This window comes from Arachis hypogaea, chromosome 10 (genome assembly GCF_003086295.3).
Source record: "Arachis hypogaea cultivar Tifrunner chromosome 10, arahy.Tifrunner.gnm2.J5K5, whole genome shotgun sequence".
Classification (NCBI taxonomy): Eukaryota; Viridiplantae; Streptophyta; class Magnoliopsida; order Fabales; family Fabaceae; genus Arachis; species Arachis hypogaea.
Genome location: NC_092045.1, coordinates 83193919 through 83220320, shown reverse-complemented (window position 1 = coordinate 83220320; position 26402 = coordinate 83193919). Strand labels below are relative to the sequence as shown.

The following is a 26402-nucleotide window of genomic DNA, read 5'->3' as shown; positions in this document are numbered from 1 at the left end:
CTCTTCCATTTCTCGCCTTCGATCAATTTTATCAGGTGGATCTTTGCTTGAAAGAGACAGCCAGATCTTGCAATGAAAACGACTTGTTCAGCCAAATCTTACCTTTGGAAGAGGTGGATACCGATATGAAAGAATATATTTTTAAAGAAACAAAAGTACATGAGGGAGTGGTCTTATAATTACGGTGGCATTATTCAACGAGAAAGCCTGATTGATTTAGCAGAAAATGTGCTTAGATATCATGTTGGAACAAATATTTTGTACCACTATTCCACTAGTCTTGGTGAAGATAACACTGAAGACAGAGGAGGGCAAATTCAAACGTGAAGTAATCAAGAAGATATCTGATTATCTCTTCTATATATTACTTCAACACCCTTCCATGTTGCCTCCATGGATTGGTGGTTGTGGTACTGAATATATCCAAGACACCATCAATCATGTCCATGAGTTATGTCATCATGCGGAGTCGAACAACTTGTGTCTATGAATCTTATATGACTTTGGAAAATTCGATATATATTGAATACATTCATACTGGAGATTTCTGTGGTGATTGGTTACGTTTCTTGATCTTTGGCTGCAGTTAACCGTAAATGGGGTTCACATGCTAAACAACTACCAAGTGGAGGCGAATTCCTCACTCATGTTACTCTTCTCATGGCGGATCTTTCTTTAAGGAAAGGGAATTTCAGATGGCCATGATGGCTCTGTGGAAACAGAGATAGGGATCACACCACCAGTATATACATGTTAGAATACAAATATATATTGAAAAATAAACTAAACCACATATTTATATACAAATATGTTAATGGCTGATTTTAATAACTAATATATAAACACTCATAACTCATGTTTGTTTATTTGATAATAATGTTTCGTTCTTTTTTACTTTTTGTTATATATTCTCTTGTATATCCTCCAGTATTATTTCATCACCATTGAACATACATAAGTATAAACTCAAATCCTCACTTGTTCACATAAATAAGTAAATAACACCCTCCACCATAGCTAAACATTTTTTTTTTTCAATTTTTCTTATATAGGCACATACACATAAGATAAAAACCGATCGAGGAAGACAATTTCCCTTTTTAACTCAAAGTAATTCTTCTTTCATAATATATATATCGTATCAACGTACATGTACATAGCAAAGCATTTTATACGCAAGGACGGCAGAATCCTGTACTATGTGAATTTTGACCAGTAAAATATTAACAGAAAAGCCATGTCTGGTTACATATTTTTAACACCCTCATGAAAGCACGCATACTATTCGAGCTTGCATACATTCAACATTGAAAGTTCTAACTTCCAATAATTCAAAAGAAAGATATTTAACATGCAGAGAAAAGAAGCGGATCCAACTTAGTAGCATACCCCTCAGGTGATTGAAGTATAAGTTGGCTACTCTACAGAGTGAGACACTGAAGGAGAAGGAGTGAAAATGTAAAAATGACAATCATGAGCATCAACATGAGCACTGAATGATGACACTGCATCTGATGTTAGTGTCTTGTGCTGCAACATTTATAGGATCAAAACCATCTAAGTTAATAACAAACATATAGAAGGAATCTCTAATTAGGGTAGTTTCATGCAGCTAGCTAAGCTTACCTGCCATAAATCCCTTACAGATACTCGAATTCCAGATTCCAGTCCAATCGTATTCCATGAAGCAGTTATCGTAGTTGCATTTGAGCACCGGTTCCAGAGTGCCACTGCCAACCGGTCTCCTGATAAAGGACCAGCCCAAACCTATAAATATGAAAACGTAAGAACTAAATTTTGAATATAACAAATATACAACTTTATATTCTATATTAGTTGGTGGGTAATGCTAAGATTTAAATAGGAATAAATTATGAGTAATGCTAAGGAATTCACTTTTTTCAGCCAACATTAGCTAATTTTTTTTAAATTAAACTCTAGACCCTAAATTATAAACCCTAACACAAAGTTGGCTAATGTTGGTTCTCTATACTTTCTCATAAAAAGTTATTACTTATTAGTCCTGCCAAAGTGGCAACATATATTGATAACGAAAATATAAATATTAACGTTGAATCAGCACATAACATGAACATAGCAGTTCCCCCTTAATTCTTTTTCAAGTAATGTAGGAGCTAGTAAAGTTTCCAGACAGGATCATGTACTCTGCATAACCTATGGTTTGCTAAGTCTATTGATCCAGATAGACAACATCTGAATATGAATCAATTATTTGGGAAACCGATGCAACACACTGAAAGATGCATCATGAGGTGATACATTGATACTGAATATATTACCTGATTGCAACCATCTTTTCCAGAAACATAAACTTTCCTTCCTTGGACACCAAGTGGATCTGCAGAGTGACGTAACAATATAACCCTTTATAACAACTTAACTAAACAATATATTAAGTAATAACACAAACGGCAGCAATGAGAGAGAGAGAGAGAGAGAGAGAGAGAGGCATGATGCATCAACATGGCTACTCTGAATAATAGAAAGAGGAAGTACTACCTTGATTTATGTCAATGACTTCTTTGTTGGTCAAAATCTCAATTGTCTCAATAGTCATATTTCTTACATCACAACCAATCAATAGAGGAGCCTGCACCAAGTTCAATTTTTTAGTTTATGAAGAATCCAGCTGTATCATTTGAGGTAATTTGTGATGCATGCAAGTTTGTCTTTATACTCAATCACAAGAAATTAAAGCCAAACATAGATGCTAAGGAATACAGCTATTATCACAGGTACAAATTCAGAATGGCCTTTGTTTTTCTTCCAAGTATTAGAAGAATTTTCCATCTTTACTTGCTACCTAAAGACCCAATCCAATCTCTGTCCATTTCCATGAAGGACAAGGTGATCCCGGTCCAAAAAAGAGGGAGACTTCGGTCCTCCACCTTTTCATTTTGGGACAATACAATCCCTTTGTTAAAAAATCTATTAAATAGTAACGAAAATTACTTTTGTAGAGGGTTTTATTTGTATTTTGTGAAGATTTTAAACCCCCACAAAGTTTTTTTCAATAATATGACCAACTATGAGTCTATGACCACTACTATCACCACCTTCTTCATTCTCATCGTTATCACTTCTATCTCTACTATTTTTATTGTATAACCATACTTTATCATTATCGTTATCTCATCTACCATCATCACCAATACCAATATCATCAACATTAATGTTCTCTTATTTGTTTCTTCTTCGATGTTATTTTTTTCCTTTAAAAGATATTCGTACTACAATTACTTTTTTTTTCCTTGCGACATCATTTCCAGCAACGGCCTTTCTCTACTTAACCACCACAGGTGAAGGAATTTTTCAAAAATAAACTTATTAATAGTTTGTAGGAGTTTAAAACCCCCACAAATTACACATAAAACCCTAAACCCTAAACAAAACTAAATTCCGTTACTATTTAACGAATTTCTAATAGAGGGATCGTATGGTCCCAAAATGAAAAGGTTGAGGGCCGAACTGTCTCACTTTTTTGGACAGAGATCGCCTTGTCCTTCGTGAAAATGGACAAGGGCTGTGTTGGGTGTTTACTCGAAAGTTATGTGGAAACATATGTAACACAGGTTAGTGGGTTACTATCAAGAATAGATTATAAACAATATAACAAATGCATCAAGAGAGAACGACATATAAATAAGATTTAAGAAGGAAGACCTTCATTAAAGCCCAGATGCTGAAATGAGCACGGTATTCTTGGTAAGTCATGCCGCCATTTCCAACTTCCAACATATCTGGGTCTGTCATGGGGTGGTAATATGAGGAATGAATAAGAAATCTTCAAGTTTGCACTACCATTTCAATAAAATTTCAAGGAAGATGGCATGCATACCATTCCATCCGCCAGGACCCGCATATGCGGCCCACTTGTCATTGAGATCAGCAATGTTTGACATACTGAACAAGAGAAAAGTAAATTCAGAAACTACCCTGTAAGCAGAAACTATAGACAAGGAATGCTAACTGATTATGAGCTAAAACACCTTGGTGCAAATTGCACTGACACTCTCTTCAAGGGCATTTACAGTCAATCAAGAAGAACAAACTCACAAGAAAGTATCTACCTACTTGAAATGCAGAAGTTTCATAGGGAAAATATCAAAGTACAGTTAATCATTATGCAAAAGCATTCTTTCATGGATAGTAATAGACATGACATAACCTGACCTATATGATTTTATTGAACTAAAAGCAATCCTGATAGAATATTAAATGCGACACCTATAATCCTAATTCCTAAGTTCGGGAAACAAACCTTGCCCAAGTATCATTGATGTCTTCAGTTGTGCGCCAACTGTTACCAACAGTGCCAGCCCATAAGGCAGGGTCATCAACACCCCTACAAAAATAAATGAAGTAGGGAAATTCCCGTCAAGCTAAGAGTAACTAATCTCATAAAAAAAAAATCAACAAAGACACCTTATTACCATTCACAAAGTGAATAGAAAATTGTACGTCCAGTAGCATTGAGAGCATCACGCATTGGTGGATATCTGGAATACAAAGAACCATGTTGAGTCAATTTATATGTATTTGATTTTGATGCTTTTGCAATTAACTATGTCAAAGATGAGAAGAAACCTTTTTTTGGGTGGGATGCCCAGATTGTAACAATTGTCATATTTCAGGTAATCTATACCCTGGTCAAAGGATTGAGTTGGAGGAAAGTTCCAATTAATACCCCAAAGAAATATATAAAAAAAATCAGACATAAGAATTCAAATCTATGAATAATGTAAATGAAATATTTAGTATAGAAGGAACAATTCCCAAAAACACCTTAAGAGCTATACTAACATAGTATCTATGAAGATATAGGTCATTGATAAGTTCCATGACGACTGAATAGCGATTCAAAACACAAAGTTTAACAGCAACAACTATTGAGAACTACATGATATAGGAAGTAGGAACACATAGTTTTCCATTTATTTTCTTTAGAAAATTAAAGTATTTCGTTAAATGGCTGAAACTCTTGTCTCTTCCAAATTTGGCATTTGTGATTATCCATGATGGGTTCTGTTTACCAAGAAAGATAATGGGATGTTGTCAAGATACAATTTATATCAGGGGCAATTTGAACCTAACCATGATCAATACACAGATATATATAATAACCATACGCAGTACTTTCGTTCCTCAGGCATCTACAATTCCCTATTACATGAAGAATATCTGATACTATTTCAAAAGTATAAGATAAAATATTAGAATCTAACCCAAGAGGCAAACAAAGCTGCATCATCCTTTTCATGGAAAATCGATCCTGGTCGGACTTGACAAGTAAACGCCCTATCAACAGTTGGCAGTATAAAAATATTGAAAAGAAAACATTAAAAGCAGGAATGCATTATTTATAAAGATTTCAAAGATCTGGCCTGACTTCGCAAAGCATCTTACCCAGCATCGGAATATATACCAAGCTTCAGTCCCTTTTCATGTACATAATCTGCAAGAGCTTTGATTCCTGATGGGAATGTTTTTTCGTCAGGTACCAGTTGACCCTGCATTACCACAATGAAAACAGTAAGGAGCAACATATATTTACCGAGACAAAGACAATATCTTTCTGGCTTAAAAGCTTTGCTAAAGAAACCATTTAGTTCTTATGAAATATAGCTAGTGCATATATAAACTGTTTAATATAAAGTTATAAGACACCAAATAAACCAGGACAAATTACAAAGAAAGTATCACTTTAAGTTTTAACATAACACCATAACCATTTCTTGCAATATATCACAGGACTATCTAGCTTTATCTATTTACTTAACAAAGGCCAATTGGAAACAACTTCTCCTCATCCAATTGAAAGTCAAGAATCATGAAAGACCACACTGGAAGCTCATCTGATTCTAAGAGCAAGCTGGTGACCCTAAATTTGATCCAGTAATATCGAAAGGAACAGGATAAGATTCTACTGACCTTCAAATTTCTTGTCACAGAAGACCAGCAATCATCTGCACATTTAAAATGTAAATATCAAACTAGTACACAACAGAATGTTCATTTGAACATACAAGAACAGTACCTATGTTGACGTACACATAACCCAAATCTGCTAATCCCGTCGATATCAGTGCATCAGCTGGAACGATGAAATACATAACAGTACAATTAGACATAAACAACGGATATTATTTGCAATAACCATAATACTTGCAGTGTTGCAGTTAAAAAAAAAAAAAAAAAAAAAGACAGCACCATTGGTAGTTATAATTTATAAATATCAGAGCTTTCTAAACCATCTTAAATAAGAAATTTTATCCAATTGGAAGCAAAACTAACTATGGATGCTATTACTATGTCTTTGATGAATACTTTTCCTAGCTTACGAAAGAAGGTAAAGAAATATTGCAATAATCTCCTTCAAACCATCAAAATCAATAGCACTTGCAATTGTCAAATTTTCCGAGACTTAACTGAACCTTTGTTTTTTTGTTTTTTTCCATTTTTCCAATAATATAAGGATATGAGTTGTGATTTTATCAGTAGTATAAACAAGAAATCAATACCGGTTTCCTTAATGACGGTCTCATTGATATTGCATGCAAAGAAGTTCCAGCTATTCCATCTGCACAACAACCAAATCACATCGCATAAGCAACCCCTCCAACTAGCTTCAAAAGCAATTAAAATAAGACAATGAAAAAATCAAGTTTGGTGCCCTCTGCACATGAAACCCCTGATCAAAACCACTAGAATCAAAGTGAACGTGTTTTGTGCATGTGGGTCATCCGTAATTTGTGGTTGCAGCAATAAGAAAGAGAAAAAGAGAGGAACTTTAATTTCAGATAAGCTGAAGAGCCCATAAATTGGTTGAATTTAAGGGCAATATTATCAGAGAGAAGAAGCAAATGACGAACCCCATTTGAGGCGTTTTGGCCAAGCCATTACTGAGTTGAAAGGTGCCATAGTTGGAGGTATCATAGATGGAGTGGAAGTTGGATCGGAAAATGGGTTTCTGGTTAAAGCTCTGCAAGATAGGATGAACTCTAGCTGAAACCAAAACAGAGGAGACACAGAAGATGGTGAATAGAAGAATTGCCGAGTAAAACAAATAAGTGCTGCTCTGTTTCTGCTTCGCCATGGAAGCTAGCGTGAGAAGAAGAAGAAGAAGAAGAAGAAGGTCAAGTGAAACAAGTTGAGAAGATCACGTAAGAGAAATAGATTGTGTAGTGTTGTAGGAACAGAGTATTGAACATGTGTTCGGCCCCAAACACTTCTCCTTAATTATTGGGTACCTGAACAATATCATTTAGAATAATCAATCATTTAGAATAAAGAATAATTATTCAAATTAATCCTAAAATTTTTAATTTTAGTTTTTTAAATTTTAAAATACATAACAGTATATAATATTTATTTTTATTAAATAATATAGTTTTTTTTATTCACTAATATTAATGTTTGATGTAAAACATTATCTCACACATCTAACAGTTAAGTATTATTCGCATATGTAAATTAGACAAATCAATCTCTAAAGATAAAATATAAAACGATTTTCAAAAAATTTAAAAAATTTTAAAACAATCACCGTAAAATTTTAAAAATTTTAAAATAGTCCTTCAAATATTTTTTTTTTGATGACGCCCTTTAAATATTTTTAATCTTTTTTCAAAAGTCGATGTCTTATAATATTTTTATTAATTAGAATAATAAAATATTATTAAAAACTATATAATAAATACAAAAAATAATAAAATATATACTAAAAGATAAATTTATTTATTAAAATGTTACAAAAAATTAACATTATTTAATCATTAATATATAATATTTACTTCAAAATAATATAAAAATCATAATAATAACAACTAAATTTAAGAAGTCATTGTATTATGAAGGTCATTATTTATATATTTAAAATCATAACATATTGATACTAAATAAATTTTTTAAAAAATATTTCAAAGTGAAAAAAGTCTATTTTTTCTTGACATAATTACCGTAGTAGAACAAACAACTTTAACTACAAGTTTATTTTGTGCAACGTTACGCCTAGTGAATTCTAAAATTTTTTAAGAAATATGAATAGAACACTTAGATTTGCTAAGACATTTCTTGTTCAGATGTTGCAAAATATTAGGAACTTCACATTAGGATTTTGTAAATAATCTACATTAATTTTGTGGTTGACTAAAATTTACAAATTTAACTTCATAGATGACTTAGTTCTCATTGTATATAAATTCTAAAATGTTGTCTTCATAAGTATTTGCACAAATATTTTTAATTGTATATATGAAAAATTTTATGTTAAATAAAAATTCTCCTATTTCTTTAAACAATACTAACTCATTTTTTTCTTCGTCATTAAAGAATGATCATAGAATATGCACTCATAAACTGAATTAAATTAAATTAATATTTTACATGGTCAAAAATAAATATGGCTTCATTTATTTTAAATTATTTTTTGAGAAAAAAATTATATTTTCAAAATTAATTTATAATTATTTTAAAAATTATAAAAAGGATTTCTATATAAATAATCAAAATTGAGATAAATAGACTAAAAATTTTAGAGATTAAAATTTATTAATTTAAAAAGAATTATAAATTATTTCAAAAAGACTTAGAATTTTAATTTTTTTTAGAGATTTTAAAGATTTTTTAAACTATTCGAGGACTGTTTTGTTACTTCATTTTAAGTACTGATTTGTCTAGGTCACACACGTACACACTTAATTACCACATATGTGAGTTAATGTTCCACGCCAGCAATCACTGTTAGTAATTAACGGAGAAGACTGTATTGTTTAACGAAAATAAATATTGAAAACTATTTTATATATTTTAAATTTTGAGGGACTAAAATGCCTGATTTTAAAAATTTCAAGGCTCATTTGAATAATTATTCATAAATAAATTAAGAAATAAATAAATCGTGATATAAATAGTTTATTGATATAGTAAAAATTAGTTTAAAAAATAGACACATAAAAAATTAATTTAATTTAATTACAAAATAATTTATTTACCTAATAAAAAGTAAACTATTATTTTTACTAATGAAAGTTTTAAATACTGATAAATTTATCCATAAAAAATTAAAGTTGTATCTATGAAAAATGAATTTCATACAATAAAATTATTCAAATATTGAAAAATCATTAAAAAATTCTAAATTATCCTTTTCCTAATCTTAATCTCAACCCCGTCCCCCCAAATCTTAACCTTCCTTTCGTTCTTTTCATGAATTTCATCGCCTCCTTCACCACCACCATCACCGCTACCAATTGTCAGCTTCACCTTCCTCTTTCACACTACAGTCACCACCATAAACAACAACAACAAGCAAACCACAAGCATTCGGATTTTCTTTAAAAAAAAAAACACAAAAGACAGGAGAAAAGACGATAGTGATGATCGAGCATGACGATGACGAAGCAGCACTTGTTTCATTTGACCTTCTTCTTCATCTTGTTCTGTAATCATCTTTTTCAAAATGTGAGTTGAGAGGGTTAGGATTTTGCAGAACCAACTATGTCAAAATCCAAATCTACCGCTACCTGAGAAATCACAATCGCCGCTACTCCACTGTTGAACCGATGAAATTGTTGTTGGCCTTCATCATGATCTGCATCCTTCATTCACCATTGGAGTAAACTGATTGATTTCTCTGTTTTCAATAGCCAAAAATTCACCAACGCCACAATCTCATCCCATCCATTATGAATGAGTCATCAATAATCAGTTCTAACTAACAACATCAAATATCATGATAGAAGATTGTGCATCAAATAACAGCACACCATTGCTGCAAACCCAATATGAAGAATCAAAAAAGAAAAAAAATTGGGACAATATGGACAGTAGTGACGCACGTAGTGTAATGGTGTCATACATTTAGGAGTGCTCTTACTCGCATGGAGCATACCGTAGCTTGGTTGGATTGGAGACCCACTCGTAATGCTTCCCTTCACTTCCATAGCTCTTCTTTCTTCTTTTCTTCTCAGTAACACTTATGGCTCCCCAGAACCTAAACCCAAATAGAGTTCTTCTTTTGGTTTTTTTTCCTAAAAAGGAAAATCAGATTATTTTTGTGATTTGATTGCTTGCAGTTGCTCATGTAAATCCTGTAAAAGTTAACGAATAATTAGTCAATAAATTAATTTTTAATAAAAAATTAGAAATATGAATTTTATAGTTTGATAAGATAGAGCTAATTAAAATAAAAATTTTAACACTAATTTTAAAAAATTTGACCTAAAATTGGGCCGAATAAATCAAACCGATCAAACCAAACCTAAAACGGGCCCAAGGGCCCAACTAATTCACTTAGCCAAAGGAGCTTCAGCTCCTCCCCTTCTTCCTCATTGTTGTTTCACGTTGGAAAATCATAAGGGAAGAGAAGGAGAGCTTTCAACCCTAACATTTCACTAAACCGCACACAACTTCTCGCTTCAAGCTCCGATTGTCGTATCATTTGTGGCCATACATCTACCGTATTGAGTTCTATAAAGCTCAATACTTACTTCAGTAAGGAAGTCACATTTCTAGTTTCAATTCTCTCTTTTTCAATTTCAAAAATTTTATATTTTAGGTGTTGAGATTTTTGGTTAATTTGATGTTTTAGGATCAAATTAACTTGAAGAATTAGCAAGCTTTTGTTTGATTAAGACACATACAAGGCAAAGATCCTCAAACCCTAGTAAATTTTTTAATTAATTGTGATTGAGTAATTGAGTTTATGTGTATAGATGTGATAATATGTGTTAGGTAGTTTATAAATGGATTTGAAACACAATTGAAAAGATTGAAAGCTTGAGTGGGAGCTTTGGGTGCTGAATTTTGGTGGTGAAGACTTGGACCTTGCCTAATTGAGTTATCTTTGGGTTATACGAGAAAATCGGGTATGATTTTAGTTTCTTGTATATAATATATAATGTGTCGTGAAAACTTAAGCTAGACGTCTTGAGATAAGTTGAATTATGTGTTTGATGCGTGATTAGTGGTAGGTAAAGCACACCTCTAAAATCTATATTAAATTTTTTTAGCCTCTAAAATTATTGAAAAAATTAAGCAATATTATATTCTTTGTCAGTTAAACCAATTTTAGTTTTTCATTTATTATATTTTATATCAATAGTTTATATTTAGAGTTTAGACTTATTTTGTCGATTTTTAGCAAATCGATGGTGGTTCGATATCTAATGGTTTGGGAGCGAAACTTATTCCTCTTTGTGAGTACCAATTTTATTTGTATCAAAATCTATACTTTTGATAATGACGAAGAAAAAAAAACTAAACTTTACAAAAATTCGAAATAAACAATAAAACATAAAAGATTTGAATAAAAGCAAAATCAAATTACAGAAAGGAAAAGTGTTTGGAAAAGTAAAGGGCAAATTAAAAGATAAAAATTAGAAAGGATAAAAGTTGCTAAATTTAAAGGAATCGAAATCACATTGCAAAGAAGATAAATTGCATAAAAAGAAAGTGACAGGAAATTTAAATGAAAAGTAAAGACATAGAAGGAACCATTCAAAGAAAAAGACTTTTGACTGACTCAGAAAGTCGCTGGGAATGTAAGTAAGTGTGGGTGTTTTCTCTAAAAAGATTCCAACCCTTGTTCCTTCGAGTCTTCTCCTATTTATAAGACTCTTCAACCAATCCGATTGAAATGTAACTTCCACATACATTAATCCATGAGTAACCGTTCCCGCTCTTTGAGTGCTATCAGTAACGGCCACCAACTATCTTCACCTATTAACTTCCTTCGATTGCTTCACTCTCTCTCTCTCTCTATGAGTCCTAGTCAATCAACATTTTCTCCTTTATCGATTGACCATACTCGATGAATCCAATGTAGTTATTCTCCACCTCGAAATTCACAACTTGTTATTTTTTTACTAACAAATTGCATTGCTGACCTCTTCTTTGACACAATTGATCTCAGTCGAGTCTGTCACTTCGACTTCTGTATTTGTATCAATCGATTAATAGAGAATACCTAACAGAGTATGTAATTGGCTCCAATCTAAAATCAATTCTTACATGTATTTAAAAGTTGATCAAAATATTTTGACACTTGACAATAATCGAAGTCTAACTTATCAAACATTGGCTTGTCAAAAACTTCAATGACATCTTTATCAAAAATATTATTTTCGATATAACAAGACTTTAAAATTAAAGTTTTAAAATTTAAGATTTAGATTTTAGAGTTCAACATTTAAGATTTAAGATTTAAAATTTATGATTAAAAATTCAAAATTTAAAATTTATGATTTAAAATTTTAACTTCAGAATTTAAAAATGGTGCACTTCGTATTTTCTTTAAAAAAAAATATGTTATTATTTGTTGTCAAATAATAATAAAAAAATTTTGTTATTATTATTATTAAAAATAGTAATCACATATTGAAGTTAAAAAATATAGATAAAATTAAATTTTATTAAAAATATTAAGAATAAAATAAAAACAATTTAAATATTAAAAATATTTTAAAGATATTAAAAATAAAAAATATATTTTATTATATCTTTTAAAATAAAATAAAATAATTCTTTTATTTATTATTACTTTATTTTTTATTATTATAATATTTTTTAATTCAATAATTTAAAAATTAATTTTTTTAAATTTAAGTTTTATTTAAAAATTTATTATTACCTAATAAATTAAGGTAAAATTCGAACACCAACGCCCGTTTAGTAAGGGAGTGAATTGACTATGGGAATCGGTTGTTCTTGATCCCTTAACCCTTGGAATAAAATATAGCACATCGAATATTGCGTGCAATATTCTCTTATCCCTTCCATTTCTATTTCCATGTCAGAATTATTATTTTCAACGTGAGAGATTCTACGTGTATAAAAGATCTCTTCAAATGCATGTATATCCAAATATTTATTTTGTATATTTTCAAAGCATTAATTTTGGCCACATCTTAATGCAATTTCTTTCCCTTAAACTTGATTTTCTTGTCTTGACCTAGTTTGTTTCATCGTTAACTTTCAATGCCAGTCCATTGGATCTCTCTATTTTATTAATTGAGCAGTGGATAATGTATCCATCTCTTCTGGCCCATCTGTACATACGGATTACGACATGAACCATAAAAAACTAATCAGTTAAAATATAATTTTGGGACTAGCCTATTCTACTATTCTCTTTCATATAGGACTAACTATATAATAGAATACACTTATTTTATAATGGATTGTTTACATGTGTCTAACATCTGTGTGTTTTGCGTACATGACTATTTAGAGCATAAGTAAGCAAAATATTTAGTTATTAAAGAAGAAGATTGATCAACGTGACTTTTGAATTTTTTTAGTAATATTCTCTACATATATAAGTCATTTTTTGATACAAGTATATACAAATTTCTTTAATCTAATTCACCTCACGTGTTATTAATCTAATCAATTTATCAATCAACGTGTGAATATATAATTGTCTTTTTCAAAAGAATTTTGTTTCTTTTTTTTTAAATTTTGTCAGATAATGAATGATTCAAGTTCAAATTGTCAATTTGAATCAGAACAAAGTGGGTTATTGTTTTGAATCCAATGAAGTGGCTGAGGTGCGGTTCGATTCTAGTTAATATTTTCGTTAGTAGTTTATGATCCTGTAGGTGAATAATATTGTTTTTGCTTGTGAAAATTGTTGTTCATCGTTGATGGTTTGAATTGAATGTAATGTAGGAGTTCTGATGAATCTGTTGCATTTCTCATTTTGGTGTATATTAGAACTATTTTGGTGTATTGTGAAAACTTTTCGGTGTATTTACAGGTTCAGACTTTTCAATTTAATGAGGGTGAATTGTATTATTGTTTTGAATCGAATCAAGTAGTGAGGTGTGGTTTGAATCTAGATAATGGAGTTTGTTTGTAGTTTATGATTCTATATATACTTGAATCATTTTAGTTTCTGTTTGATGATGAGTCTGAATCTGATTTTATTATTTTTGATGATGAGCTTTGGTGTAGACTAGCTTTTAATATGGTGTATTGTGGACTATTTTTGGTGTATTTTATAGTTTTTGTGTGATGTTGATGAGCAGTTTGTTCCAAAGGTTGGGATGAATTTTAACAAGCTTGAAGATGTTGTAAAATTCTATAAAGATTATTCGAAAGTTGCAGGTTTTTCTACAAAAGTTCAGAGCATAAATAAGAAAGGAATGAAATTAAGAACCAATTGATTACATGTAGCAGGGAGGAAAAATAGAAATCGAACATATCTCCAATTGAGAAGACAAATTCTTCAGTTGGATTAAATTGTCCTACAAGAATTTATATACACATATTGAAGGGCATTGGTGTTTGGATCATTTTGAAGGTTGTGTTGCATCATTCACATCCCTACGGTGCAAATCAAGTAGAGATGTTTAAACAGCACATGGAATTAAGCATGTCTGTACGACGTACAATAGATAATAACGAGGAAGCTAGAATCAGACCAAACAAAACATACCAATCATTTGTCGCAGCAACAGCAAGGGGTCATCGTGAGTTAAGTTTTATTGAAAAAGATGTGAGAAATTACATCATGAGAGAAGTGTGGAATATTTCGGAACTAGAGAATGAAAAAGAATTTGGCAAATACTTATTAAGAATGAAAGAAAAGAATCATAATTTCTTTTTCGAGCTTGAACTTGAGGTTGATTAGTCGATTAAGATTGCTTTTTGGACCGACGCAAGAAGCAGGGCTTCTTGTGAGTATTTTGGAGATATTATTTTATTTGATACCACTTACAATACAAATAGGTAATATGTTGTTCTGCTTTATGTGTATTTGGTATCATTTTTGGTGTAAAGAGATATTATTTTGGTGTATTAACGATTGTGTTTCTATGTCATCGTATTCAGGCATAGTCTGGTTTTTGGTTATTTTGTTGCGGTGAATCACCACGGTCAATCAACACTTCTAGGATGTGCTTTGATGAAAAACAAGGATATTCAATCATTCAAATAGTTATTTGAATGTTGGCTTCTTATCGATCAATGTGCATCAATGCAAAGGGCTATTGAGGCTTGTATGGCCACAATAATTCACTGGTGGTGTATTTAGCATATCATGAAGAAGATTTCAAGTACATTAAATGGCTACAAGTGACACGAAGAAATGGAACACGAAATGAGTCATGTTGGTTGGAAATCTCTTACAAAAGAATCATTTGATAGGAATTGGAATGATTTTCTAATGAAGTATGGTCTTGGGGACAACAAATAGCTTTCAGGTAATGTTGGTTTTTTATTAGGATTAAGTGATGTTGTTAATTTCAGTATGTGTTTTGCTTGTGTAGTAGAGGTGTAAATTGCATATTTTTTTCGGTGTATTTTAGTTCTGATTTAGGTGTTTTTGTAGAGTTTTTCGAAGATCATCATTTATGGATTCCAGTTTATCTCGATCAACACTTCTGAGCCAGGATGAGAAGCACTCAAGGGAGCGAGAGAATGCATGCTTTTTTTAACAAGTTCATTACGCGCAACAACTCACTTATCTAATTCATCAAACAGTATGATAATTGCCTAGGAAGTAGAGAGCAGAGAGAGAGAGAATCGGATGCTGCAGATTTTCTTACCACCATACCATGTGCAACAAAATCCTCAATAGAAGCTCAGTTTCACACGTGTATACTCACAAGAAGTTTAGGAAAGTTCAAGCACAATTCAGAGGAAAGGTGAATCGCATCACAAGATCAAGGCATTCCACTCTAGAATATATGGTATATAAAGTTGTAGAATAAGTTTCTAACTCAACATTCAACAAGTTTGAGGTTACATATGATAGGGTATCAGCTGAAGTTAAATGCCAGTGCTTATTATTCGAGTCAAGGGGATATTGTGCCGTCATTCTCTGAGTGCGTTAAGCTTTGAGCGAGTAAATAAAGTGTCACTGATATATATTGGAACGATGGAGTAAGGACCTAAAGAAGAAGCACACACATATCAAGAGCAGTCACGACGAGCTTCTGTTGGAGCCAAGAAAAGATTTGACGATTTGGTGTTTTGGTTACAAAATATCTATGAATTTGCATCAGAATTTGAGGAGCCGGCTACGATTCTGTACCGCGCTTACGATAATGCTATGGTTGAAATGCAAGAATATAAAGCCAAAAGTAAGAAAAAATGTTCGTTATCTCACGAAGACGAATATAGACTAGGATCAAAGACGGAAAAACAGATCACAAATGCTTCAAAGAAAAAGAATGAAAGCTCTAAGCGAGGTAAAAGTGATATTCTTTAAACAGGAAAAATTGAGTTTATTTTTGTTAATAGTTTTGCTAATATGTAATTTATTTTTTGCAATTGAACCTTTTTATGGTGGTTCAGTGGTGCAATCAAATTTAGTCAATATCATGAACATGTTGTGAATTATCAATTCAGAGATTCAGTAGCATAGGATAGTTTTTTTGTGTAGCGTGACACTATTTCAGTGTACAAATGAATATTTTTCAGTGTATTCTGCATGCTCTTCTCTTTTTTTTTTTATATTTCTTGTTTTTTCATATTTTGACATGTTGCTGTTTGTTTGAAAATTAATGTTTTGAACTATCTGAAGGGATTTGTTTGTTTAAATATACAATAGATAGACAATTCAATACTTAAGGAGGGCAATAATTCAAATTTTTAAATTCTTATATCTCCTGGTTAAATTTTACAGAAAAATATGTATGCATGTATTTTCGGTGTATTTTGACTAGTTTTCGGTGTATTACTAAAAGAATTTGGCATATTAGTCAATTTAATCTTATTTCTCTGGATTTTGTTGAACCTATATTCATTCATATTAATAGTATTTGAATATAGCACAAACAGTTTTATAAAACTTTATTTTTGCAAAGAAAATTTATAAAATGTTTGGATTAAATATTCACAAACTATATAATTTATAGAAAGTATGTGTTCAAATAGACAATTTAATGCCCAATTTTTAACAGTCTACAACATTCAAACTATTCACTGTCGATATCTTCTGAATACAATTCACAATAAGGACTCAATAATGCTACAGATGGCTTTGATAATCTGATTACTTCACTTTCTTGGATGGATCTATCTCTAAGTCGATTGATTTCATCAAATAGAATCAGTGAAGCATATTCAACTTTGAAATGATCCACTTTCACCTATAGTTTAAAGAAATTTCTTTTATTAAACTCCGTTAATTTCTTTTTTTTCTACTTGTGTCCAATTCTCTCATTCATATTTGTCCTATTTGATATTTTATGGTTTAATTACCTCAAGCCATTTCATCACATAAATGGCACAATCAAAGCTAAAAGCAAAAATAAATTAGCAAAATAAAATAGGACGTAAGAGAAAACACAAAATTTCTCAGATAGAAAGATTTATACCTGATATGTTGCCTGACGATGTTAACATATGGTACTTCAATTTCATCATCTTTGTTCGTCAGAGGTTGTCCTCCGGCAAATACCCTTATTCTTGAAATCATGTAACTCTAAAAACCAAAAAAAAAAAATATAAGAAAGACTATATTTAATACCAAATTACACTGAATGAACTAATAGTACACCTTATTTAAAAAAGAACTACACCGAATTTTTATATTGCTAACAACAGACAGAAACCAAGGAATTTTAGAGAAAACAAAAGCAACTTTAACAAATTTATTAAGTATTGTTCTATCTTTCGAAGGAGACTATTTGTGAAATGGGTCAAGGACATCAAATTTCTTGTTTTTAACATCCGCCATCCATATCCACCAATGATTCGTATAGCAAACTGGGTTAAATATCTTAAGTTTGGCCAGAGAGAACAATTTTTTAGTTTAATTAACACCTAATGAAAGAATTGTGTTAATAAACTTTATAAACGAAAACTTACAAATGGATGAGATGCCAACTTTTTCTTGTCCATATATGGGATGAAGTCCTTATAGTCTTGAATATCAAACGGTTTGTTAGTTTTTGCCTATTTGAACTTGCCCTTTTGATTCTCCAAAGCCAAATTCTGCAGAATTTATATAACACCGAAAGAAATAGTTATAACACATAATACATTATATAAATACACCAAAATTTGAGTTTACTACACCTTACCACAATATCAAGGGGGAGATAATATATTTGTTTCACAAATCTTGTAATTTTTTTTGTTCAGAAAGAAACACATTGCAGAAACAACCTAGAAAAATAAAAAACCAAAGTTATTGCATATATGGCACAACAACTCATAATAAAATCATTAATGTTATTCTAAGATTACCAGGTTTTCAACATATACATTGGCTTTTAAAGATGCAAAGTGCCTTCTTATTATTTCTAGCTGATATTGATGGTTGAGGATGAATATTATGTCTGGTGCGCAAATTTGTGACTCGCACAACTGAACCGGCAAGTGCACCGGGTCGTTCAAGTAATACCTCAGGTGAGTGAGGGTCGAATTGTCGGATTGAGCAAGCTGTGGTTATTGGTGCACGAAATTGTGATCACTACAACTTCGCACAACTAACCAGCAAGTGTACTAAGTCGTCCAAGTAATAAACCTTGCGCGAGTAAGGGTCGATCCCACAGAGATTGTTGGTATGAAGCAAGCTATGGTCACCTTGTAAATCTTAGTCAGGCAAACTCAAATGGATATAGGTGATGTACGAAAACATAAAGATAAAGATAGAGATACTTATGTAATTCATTGGTAGGAATTTTAGATAAGCGTATGAAGATGCTTGTCCCTTTCCGTCTCTCTGCTTTCCTACTGTCTTCATCCAATCCTTCTTACTCCTTTCCATGGCAAGCTTATGCAAGGGTTTCACCGTTGTCAGTGGCTACCTCCCATCCTCTCAGTGGAAATGTTCAACGCATCCTGTCATGGCACGGCTATCCATCTGTCGGTTCTCGATCAGGCCGGAATAGAATCCAGTGATTCTTTTGCGTCTGTCACTAACGCCCCGCCTTCAGGAGTTTGAAGCACGTCACAGTCATTCAATCATTGAATCCTACTCAGAATACCACAGACAAGGTTAGACCTTCCGGATTCTCTTGAATGCCGCCATCAGTTCTAGCCTATACCACGAAGACTCTGATCTCACGGAATGGCTGGCTCGTTTGTCAGGCGAGCACTCGGTTGTCAGGCGATCAACCATGCATCGTGTATCAGGAATCCAAGAGATATTCACCCAATCGAAGGTAGAACGGAGGTGGTTGTCAGTCACACGTTCATAGGTGAGAATGATGATGAGTGTCACGGATCATCACATTCATCAAGTTGAAGAACAAGTGATATCTTAGAACAAGAACAAGCGGAATTGAATAGAGGAACAATAGTAATTGCATTAATACTCGAGGTACAGCAGAGCTCCACACCTTAATCTATGGTGTGTAGAAACTCCACCGTTGAAAATACATAAGAACAAGGTCTAGGCATGGCCGAATGGCCAGCCTCCCAATGAGGGTTCAATCATCAAAACATGATCAAAAGATCCAAAGATTGAAAGATCTCTCTAATACAATAGTAAAAGGTCCTACTTATAGAAAACTAGTAGCCTAGGGTGTACAGAGATGAGTAAATGACATAAAAATCCACTTCCGGGCCCACTTGGTGTGTGCTTGGGCTGAGCATTGAAGCATTTTCGTGTAGAGACTCTTCTTGGAGTTAAACGCCAGCTTTTGTGCCAGTTTGGGCGTTTAACTCCCATTTTGGTGCCAGTTCCGGCGTTTAACGCTGGAAATTCTGAGGGTGACTTTGAACGTCGGTTTGGGCCATCAAATCTTGGACAAAGTATGAACTATCATATATTGCTGGAAAGCCCAGGATGTCTACTTTTCAACGCCATTGAGAGCGCGCCAATTGGGCTTCTGTAGCTCCAGAAAATCCACTTCGAGTGCAGGGAGGTCAGAATCCAATAGCATCTGCAGTCCTTTTTAGTCTCTGAATCAGATTTTTGCTCAGGTCCCTCAATTTCAGCCAGAAAATATCTGAAATCACAGAAAAACACACAAACTCATAGTAAAGTCCAGAAAAGTGAATTTTAACTAAAAACTAATAAAAATATACTAAAAACTAACTAGATCATACTAAAAACATACTAAAAACAGTGCCAAAAAGCGTACAAATTATCCGCTCATCACAACACCAAACTTAAATTGTTGCTTGTCCTCAAGCAACTGAAAATCAAACAAGATAAAAAAGAAGAGAATATGCAATGAATTCCAAAAACATCTATGAAGATCAGTATTAATTAGATGAGCGGGGCTTTTAGCTTTTTGCCTCTGAACAGTTTTGGCATCTCACTCTATCCTTTGAAATTCAGAATGATTGGCTTCTTTAGGAACTCAGAATCCAGATAGTGTTATTGATTCTCCTAGTTAAGTATGATGACTCTTGAACATAGCTACTTATTGAGTCTTGGCCGTGGCCCAAAGCACTCTGTCTTCCAATATTACCACCGGATACATACATGCCACAGACACATAATTGGGTGAACCTTTTCAGATTGTGACTCAGCTTTGCTAGAGTCCCCAACTAGAGGTGTCCAGGGTTCTTAAGCACACTCTTTTTGCCTTGGATCACAACTTTATTTCTTTCTTTTCTCTATTTTTTTTCGAATTTTTTTCTTTTTCTCTCTTTTTTTTTTTTGCTTTTTCTTGCTTCAAGAATCATTTTAATGATTTTTCAGATCCTCAGTAACATGTCTCCTTTTTCATCATTCTTTCAAGAGCCAATATTCATGAACCACAAATTCAAAAGACACATGCACTGTTTAAGCATACATTCAGAAAACAAAAGTATTGCCACCACATCAAAATAATTAAACTGTTATAAAATTTAAAATTCATACAATTCTTCTCTTTTTCAATTAAGAACATTTATTATTATTATTATTTTTTTTAAGAGAGGTGATGGATTCATAGGACATTCATAACTTTAAGGCATAGACACTAAGACACTAATGATCACAAGACACAAACATAGATAAACATAAGCATAATTTTCGAAAAACAGGAAAATAAAGAACAAGGAAATTAAAGAACGGGTCCACCTTAGTGATGGCGGCTTGTTCTTCCTCTTGAAGATCCTATGGAGTGCTTGAGCTCCTCAATGTCTCTTCCTTGTCTTTGTTGCTCCTCTCTCATGATTCCTTAATCTTCTCTAATTTCATGGAGGATGATGGAGTGTTCTTGGTGCTCCACCCTTAGTTGTCCCATGTTGGAACTCAATTCTCCTAGAGAGGTGTTTAGTTACTCCCAATAGTTTTGTGGAGGAAAGTGCATCCCTTGAGGAATCTCAGGGATCTCATGATGAGTGGGGTCTCTTGTGTGCTCCATCCTCTTCTTAGTGATGGGCTTGTCCTCATCAATAGGGATGTCTCCTTCTATGTCAACTCCAACTGAATAACAGAGGTGACAAATGAGATGAGGAAAGGCTAACCTTGCCAAGGTAGAGGACTTGTCCGCCACCTTATAGAGTTCTTGAGCTATAACCTCATGAACTTCTATTTCTTCTCCAATCATGATGCTATGAATCATGATAGCCCAGTCTATGGTAACTTCGGACCGGTTGCTAGTGGGAATGATTGAGCGTTGAATAAACGCCAACCATCCTCTAGCCACGGGCTTGAGGTCATGCCTTCTCAATTGAACCGGCTTCCCTCTTGAATCTCTCTTCCATTGGGCGCCCTCTTCACATATGACTGTGAGGACTTGGTCCAACCTTTGATCAAAGTTGACCCTTCTAGTGTAAGGGTGTTCATCTCCTTGCATCATGGGCAAGTTGAATGCCAACCTTACATTTTCCGGACTAAAAACCAAGTATTTCCCCCGAACCATAGTAAGCCAATTCTTTGGATCCGGGTTCATACTTTGGTCATGGTTCTTGGTGATCCATGTATTGGCATAGAACTCTTGAACCATCAAGATTCTGACTTGTTGAATGGGGTTGGTAAGAACTTCCCAACCTCTTCTTCGGATCTCATGTCGGATCTCCGGATATTCACTCTTTTTGAGTGAAAAAGGGACCTCGGGGATCACCTTCTTCAAGGCCACAACTTCATAGAAGTGGTTTTGGTGCACCCTTGAGATGAATCTCTCCATCTCCCATGACTCAGAGGTAGAAGCTTTTGCCTTCCCTTTCCTCTTTCTAGAGGTTTCTCCGGCCTTGGATGCCATAAATGGTTATGGAAAAACAAAAAGCAATGCTTTTACCACACCAAACTTAAAAGGTTTGCTCGTCCTCGAGCAAAAGAAGAAAGAAGAGAGTAGAAGAAGAAGAAATGAGGAAGAAGGGAATGGCTTTGTGTTCGGCCAAAAGGGGAAGAAGTGGTGTTTAGGTTGTGTGAAAATGATGGAGTGAAGGAGGGTTTAGGTGGGAAAGTGGTTTGAATTTGAATGGTGAGGTAGGTGGGGTTTTATGAAGGATGGATGTGAGTGGTGAAGAGAAAGATGAGATTTGATAGGTGAAGGGTTTTTGGGGAAGAGGTGTTGAGGTGATTGGTGAATGGGTGAAGAAGAGAGAGAGTGGTAGGGTAGGTAGGGATCCTGTGGGGTCCACAGATCCTGAGGTGTCAAGGAAAAGTCATCCCTGCACCAAATGGCAAGCAAAAATGCGTTTTTAGCCAATTCTGGCGTTAAACGCCGGGCTGGTGCCCATTTCTGGCGTTTAACGCCAGCTTCTTGCCCTTTTCTGGCGTTTAACGCCAGTCTGGTGCCTCTTTCTGGCGTTAAACGCCCAGAATGGTGCCAGACTGGGCGTTAAACGCCCAACAGCTAGCCTTACTGGCGTTTAAACGCCAGTATGCTCTCCTCCAGGGTGTGCTGTTTTTCCTTCTGCTTTTCATTCTGTTTTTGCTTTTTTCATTGATTTTGTGACTTCTCATGATCATCAACCTACAAAAGACATAAAATAACAAAAGATAATAGATAAAATATAACATTGGGTTGCCTCCCAACAAGCGCTTCTTTAATGTCATTAGCTTGACAGAGGACTCTCATGGAGCCTCACAGGTGCTCAGAGCAATGTTGGAACCTCCCAACACCAAACTTAGAGTTTGAATGTGGGGGGTTCAACACCAAACTTAGAAGTTGGTTGTGGCCTCCCAACACCAAACTTAGAGTTTGACTGTGGGGGCTCTGTTTGGCTCTGTTTTGAGAGAAGCTTTTCATGCTTGCTCTCCATGGTGACAGAGGGATATCCTTGAGCCTTAAACACCAAGGATTCTTCATTCACTTGAATGATCAATTCTCCTCTATCAACATCAATCACAGCCTTTGCTATGGCTAGGAAGGGTCTGCCAAGGATGATGGATTTATCCATGCACTTCCCAGTCTCTAGGACTATGAAATCAGCAGGGATGTAATGGTCTTCAACTTCTACCAGAACATCCTCTACAAGTCCATAAGCTTGTTTTCTTGAGTTGTCTGCCATCTCTAGTGAGAGTTTTTCAGCTTGCACCTCAAAGATCCCTAGCTTCTCTATTACAGAGAGAGGCATGAGGTTTACACTTGATCCTAGGTCACACAAGGCCTTCTTGAAGGTCATGGTGCCAATGGTACAAGGTATTGAAAACTTCCCAGGATCCTGTCTCTTTTGAGGTAGTTTCTGCCTAGACAAGTCATCTAATTCTTTGGTGAGCAAAGGGGGTTCATCTTCCCAAGTCTCATTTCCAAATAACTTGTCATTTAGCTTCATGATTGCTCCAAGGTATTTAGCAACTTGCTCCTCAGTGACATACTCATCCTCTTCAGAGGAAGAATACTCATCAGAGCTCATGAATGGCAGAAGTAAGTCCAATGGAATCTCTATGGTCTCTTTTTGAGCCTCAGATTCCCATGGTTCCTCATTGGGGAACTCATTGGAGGCCAGTGGACGTCCATTGAGGTCTTCCTCAGTGGCGTTCACTGCCTCTTCCTCCTCTCCAAATTCGGCCATGTTGATGGCTTTGCATTCTCCTTTTGGATTTTCTTCTGTATTGCTTGGAAGAGTACTAGGAGGGAGTTCAGTAATTTTCTTGCTCAGCTGACCCACTTGTCCCTCCAAATTTCTAATGGAGGACCTAGTTTCAGTCATGAAACTTTGAGTGGTTTTGATTAGATCAGAGACCATGGTTGCTAAGTCAGAGTTATTCTGCTTAGAACTCTCTGTCTGTTGCTGAGAAGATGATGGAAAAGGCTTGCTATTGCTAAACCTGTTTCTTCCACCATTATTATTGTTGAAACCTTGTTGAGGTCTCTGTTGATCCTTCCATGAAAAATTTGGATGATTTCTCCATGAAGGATTGTAGGTGTTTCCATAGGGTTCTCCCATGTAATTCACCTCTTCCATTGAAGGGTTCTCAGGATCATAAGCTTCTTCCTCAGATGAAGCTTCCTTAGTACTTCTTGGTGCATTTTGTATCCCAGATAGACTTTGAGAAATCAAATTGACTTGCTGAGTCAATATTTTATTCTGAGCCAATATGGCATTCAGAGTGTCAATCTCAAGAACTCCTTTCTTCTGATTTGTCCCATTGTTCACAGGATTCCTTTCAGAAGTGTACATGAATTGGTTATTTGCAACCATTTCAATGAGCTCTTGAGCTTCTGTAGGCGTCTTCTTCAGATGAAGAGATCCTCCAGCAGAGCTATCCAAAGACATCTTTGATAGTTCAGAGAGACCATCATAGAAAATACCTATGATGCTCCATTCAGAAAGCATATCAGAGGAACACTTTCTGATTAATTGTTTGTATCTTTCCCAAGCTTCATAGATGGATTCTCCTTCCTTCTGTCTGAAGGTTTGGACTTCCACTCTAAGCTTACTCAATTTTTGAGGTGGAAAGAACTTTGCCAAGAAGGCATTGACTAGCTTTTCCCAAGAGTTCAGGCTTTCTTTAGGTTGAGAATCCAACCATGTTCTAGCTCTGTCTCTTACAGCAAAAGGGAATAGCATAAGTCTGTAGACCTCAGGGTCAACCCCATTAGTCTTGACAGTGTCACAGATTTGCAAGAATTCAGCTAAGAACTGATGAGGATCTTCCAATGGAAGTCCATGGAACTTGCAATTCTGTTGCATTAGAGAAACTAATTGAGGCTTAAGCTCAAAGTTGTTTGCTCCAATGGCAGGGATAGAGATGCTTCTCCCATAGAAGTCGGGAGTAGGTGCAGTAAAGTCACCCAGCACCTTTCTTGCATTGTTGGTATTGTTGTTGTTTTCGGCTGCCATGGGTTCTTCTTCTTTGAAGATTTCTGTTAGGTCCTCTACAGAGAGTTGTGCCTGAGCTTCCCTTAGCTTTCGCTTCAAGGTTCTCTCAGGTTCAGGATCAGCCTCAACAAGAATGCTTTTGTCCTTGCTCCTGCTCATAAGAAAGAGAAGAGAACAAGAAAATGTGGAATCCTCTATGTCATAGTATAGAGATTCCTTGAGGTGTCAGAGGAAAAGAAAAATGGAAGGCAGAAGTAGAAAATTCGAACTTATCAAAGAGGATGGAGTTCGAATTTTGCATCAAGGAATAGTGTTAGTCCATAAGTAGAAGGATGTGAGAAGAAGGGAAGCAATTTTCGAAAATTAAGTAAAATATTTTGAAAACGTTTTGAAAAACCTTAATTGATTTTCGAAAATCAAAGTGGGAAAGAAGTAAAGTGATTTTTGAAAAAGATTTTGAAATTAGAAATTAAAAAGATTTGATTGAAAACTAATTTGAAAAAGATGTGGTTAAGAAGATATGATTGGTTTTAAAAAGATGTGATTGAGAAGATATGATTTGAAAAACATTTAAAAAGATTTGATTTTGAAAATTAATGACTTGGTTATCAAGAAAAGATATGATTCAAACATTAAACCTTTCTCAACAGAAAAGGCAACATACTTGAAATGTTGAATCAAATCATTAATTGATAGCAAGTATCTTTGAAAATGGAAAGAAATTGAATTTGAAAAAGATTTGATTGAAAAGATTTGATTTGAAAAAGATTTGATTTTGAAAAATTTTGAAAACTTGAAAAAAAATTGCATTGAAAACAAAATCTTCCCTCTTGTGCCATCCTGGCGTTAAACGCCCAGAATGGTGCACATTCTGGTGTTTAACGCCCAAAACACTACCCTTTTGGGCGTTAAACGCCCAACCAGGTACCCTGACTGGTGTTTAAACACCAGTCTGTCTTCCTCACTGGGCGTTTTGAACGCCCAGCTTTTTCTGTGTAATTCCTCTGCAGTATGTTCTGAATCTTCAATTCTCTGTGATAATGACTTGAAAAGACACAAATTAAAAATATTTTTGGATTTTTAATAATAAGGAATAATCAAAATGCAACTAAAATCAAAAGAACAATGCATGCAAGACACCAAACTTAGCAGTTTGTATACTACTGACACTAATGAGAATGCATATGAGACACAAACACTCAAGTCAAGAGAATTCAAAGATCAAAGTAAGAAATCATCAAGAATTACTTGAAGATCCTTAAGACACATGA

At 34.0% G+C, this 26402-nt stretch overlaps 1 protein-coding gene across 1 annotated transcript; it reads right to left on the bottom strand.

Annotated features, from left to right (window-relative positions):
• Positions 1–1097: 1097 nt before the first annotated feature.
• Positions 1098–7300, bottom strand: LOC112715805 (alpha-galactosidase 3). Its single transcript, XM_025767627.3, has 15 exons — positions 6894–7300; positions 6543–6601; positions 6059–6115; positions 5953–5987; positions 5428–5531; positions 5247–5319; positions 4609–4667; positions 4455–4520; positions 4283–4366; positions 3860–3924; positions 3685–3767; positions 2521–2611; positions 2301–2359; positions 1627–1767; positions 1098–1530 (listed from the first exon to the last, which is right to left on the bottom strand). The coding sequence occupies exons 1-15, from the start codon at positions 7115–7117 to the stop codon at positions 1417–1419; spliced, it is 1314 nt and encodes a 437-aa protein (XP_025623412.1). The 5' UTR covers positions 7118–7300; the 3' UTR covers positions 1098–1416.
• Positions 7301–26402: the final 19102 nt, after the last annotated feature.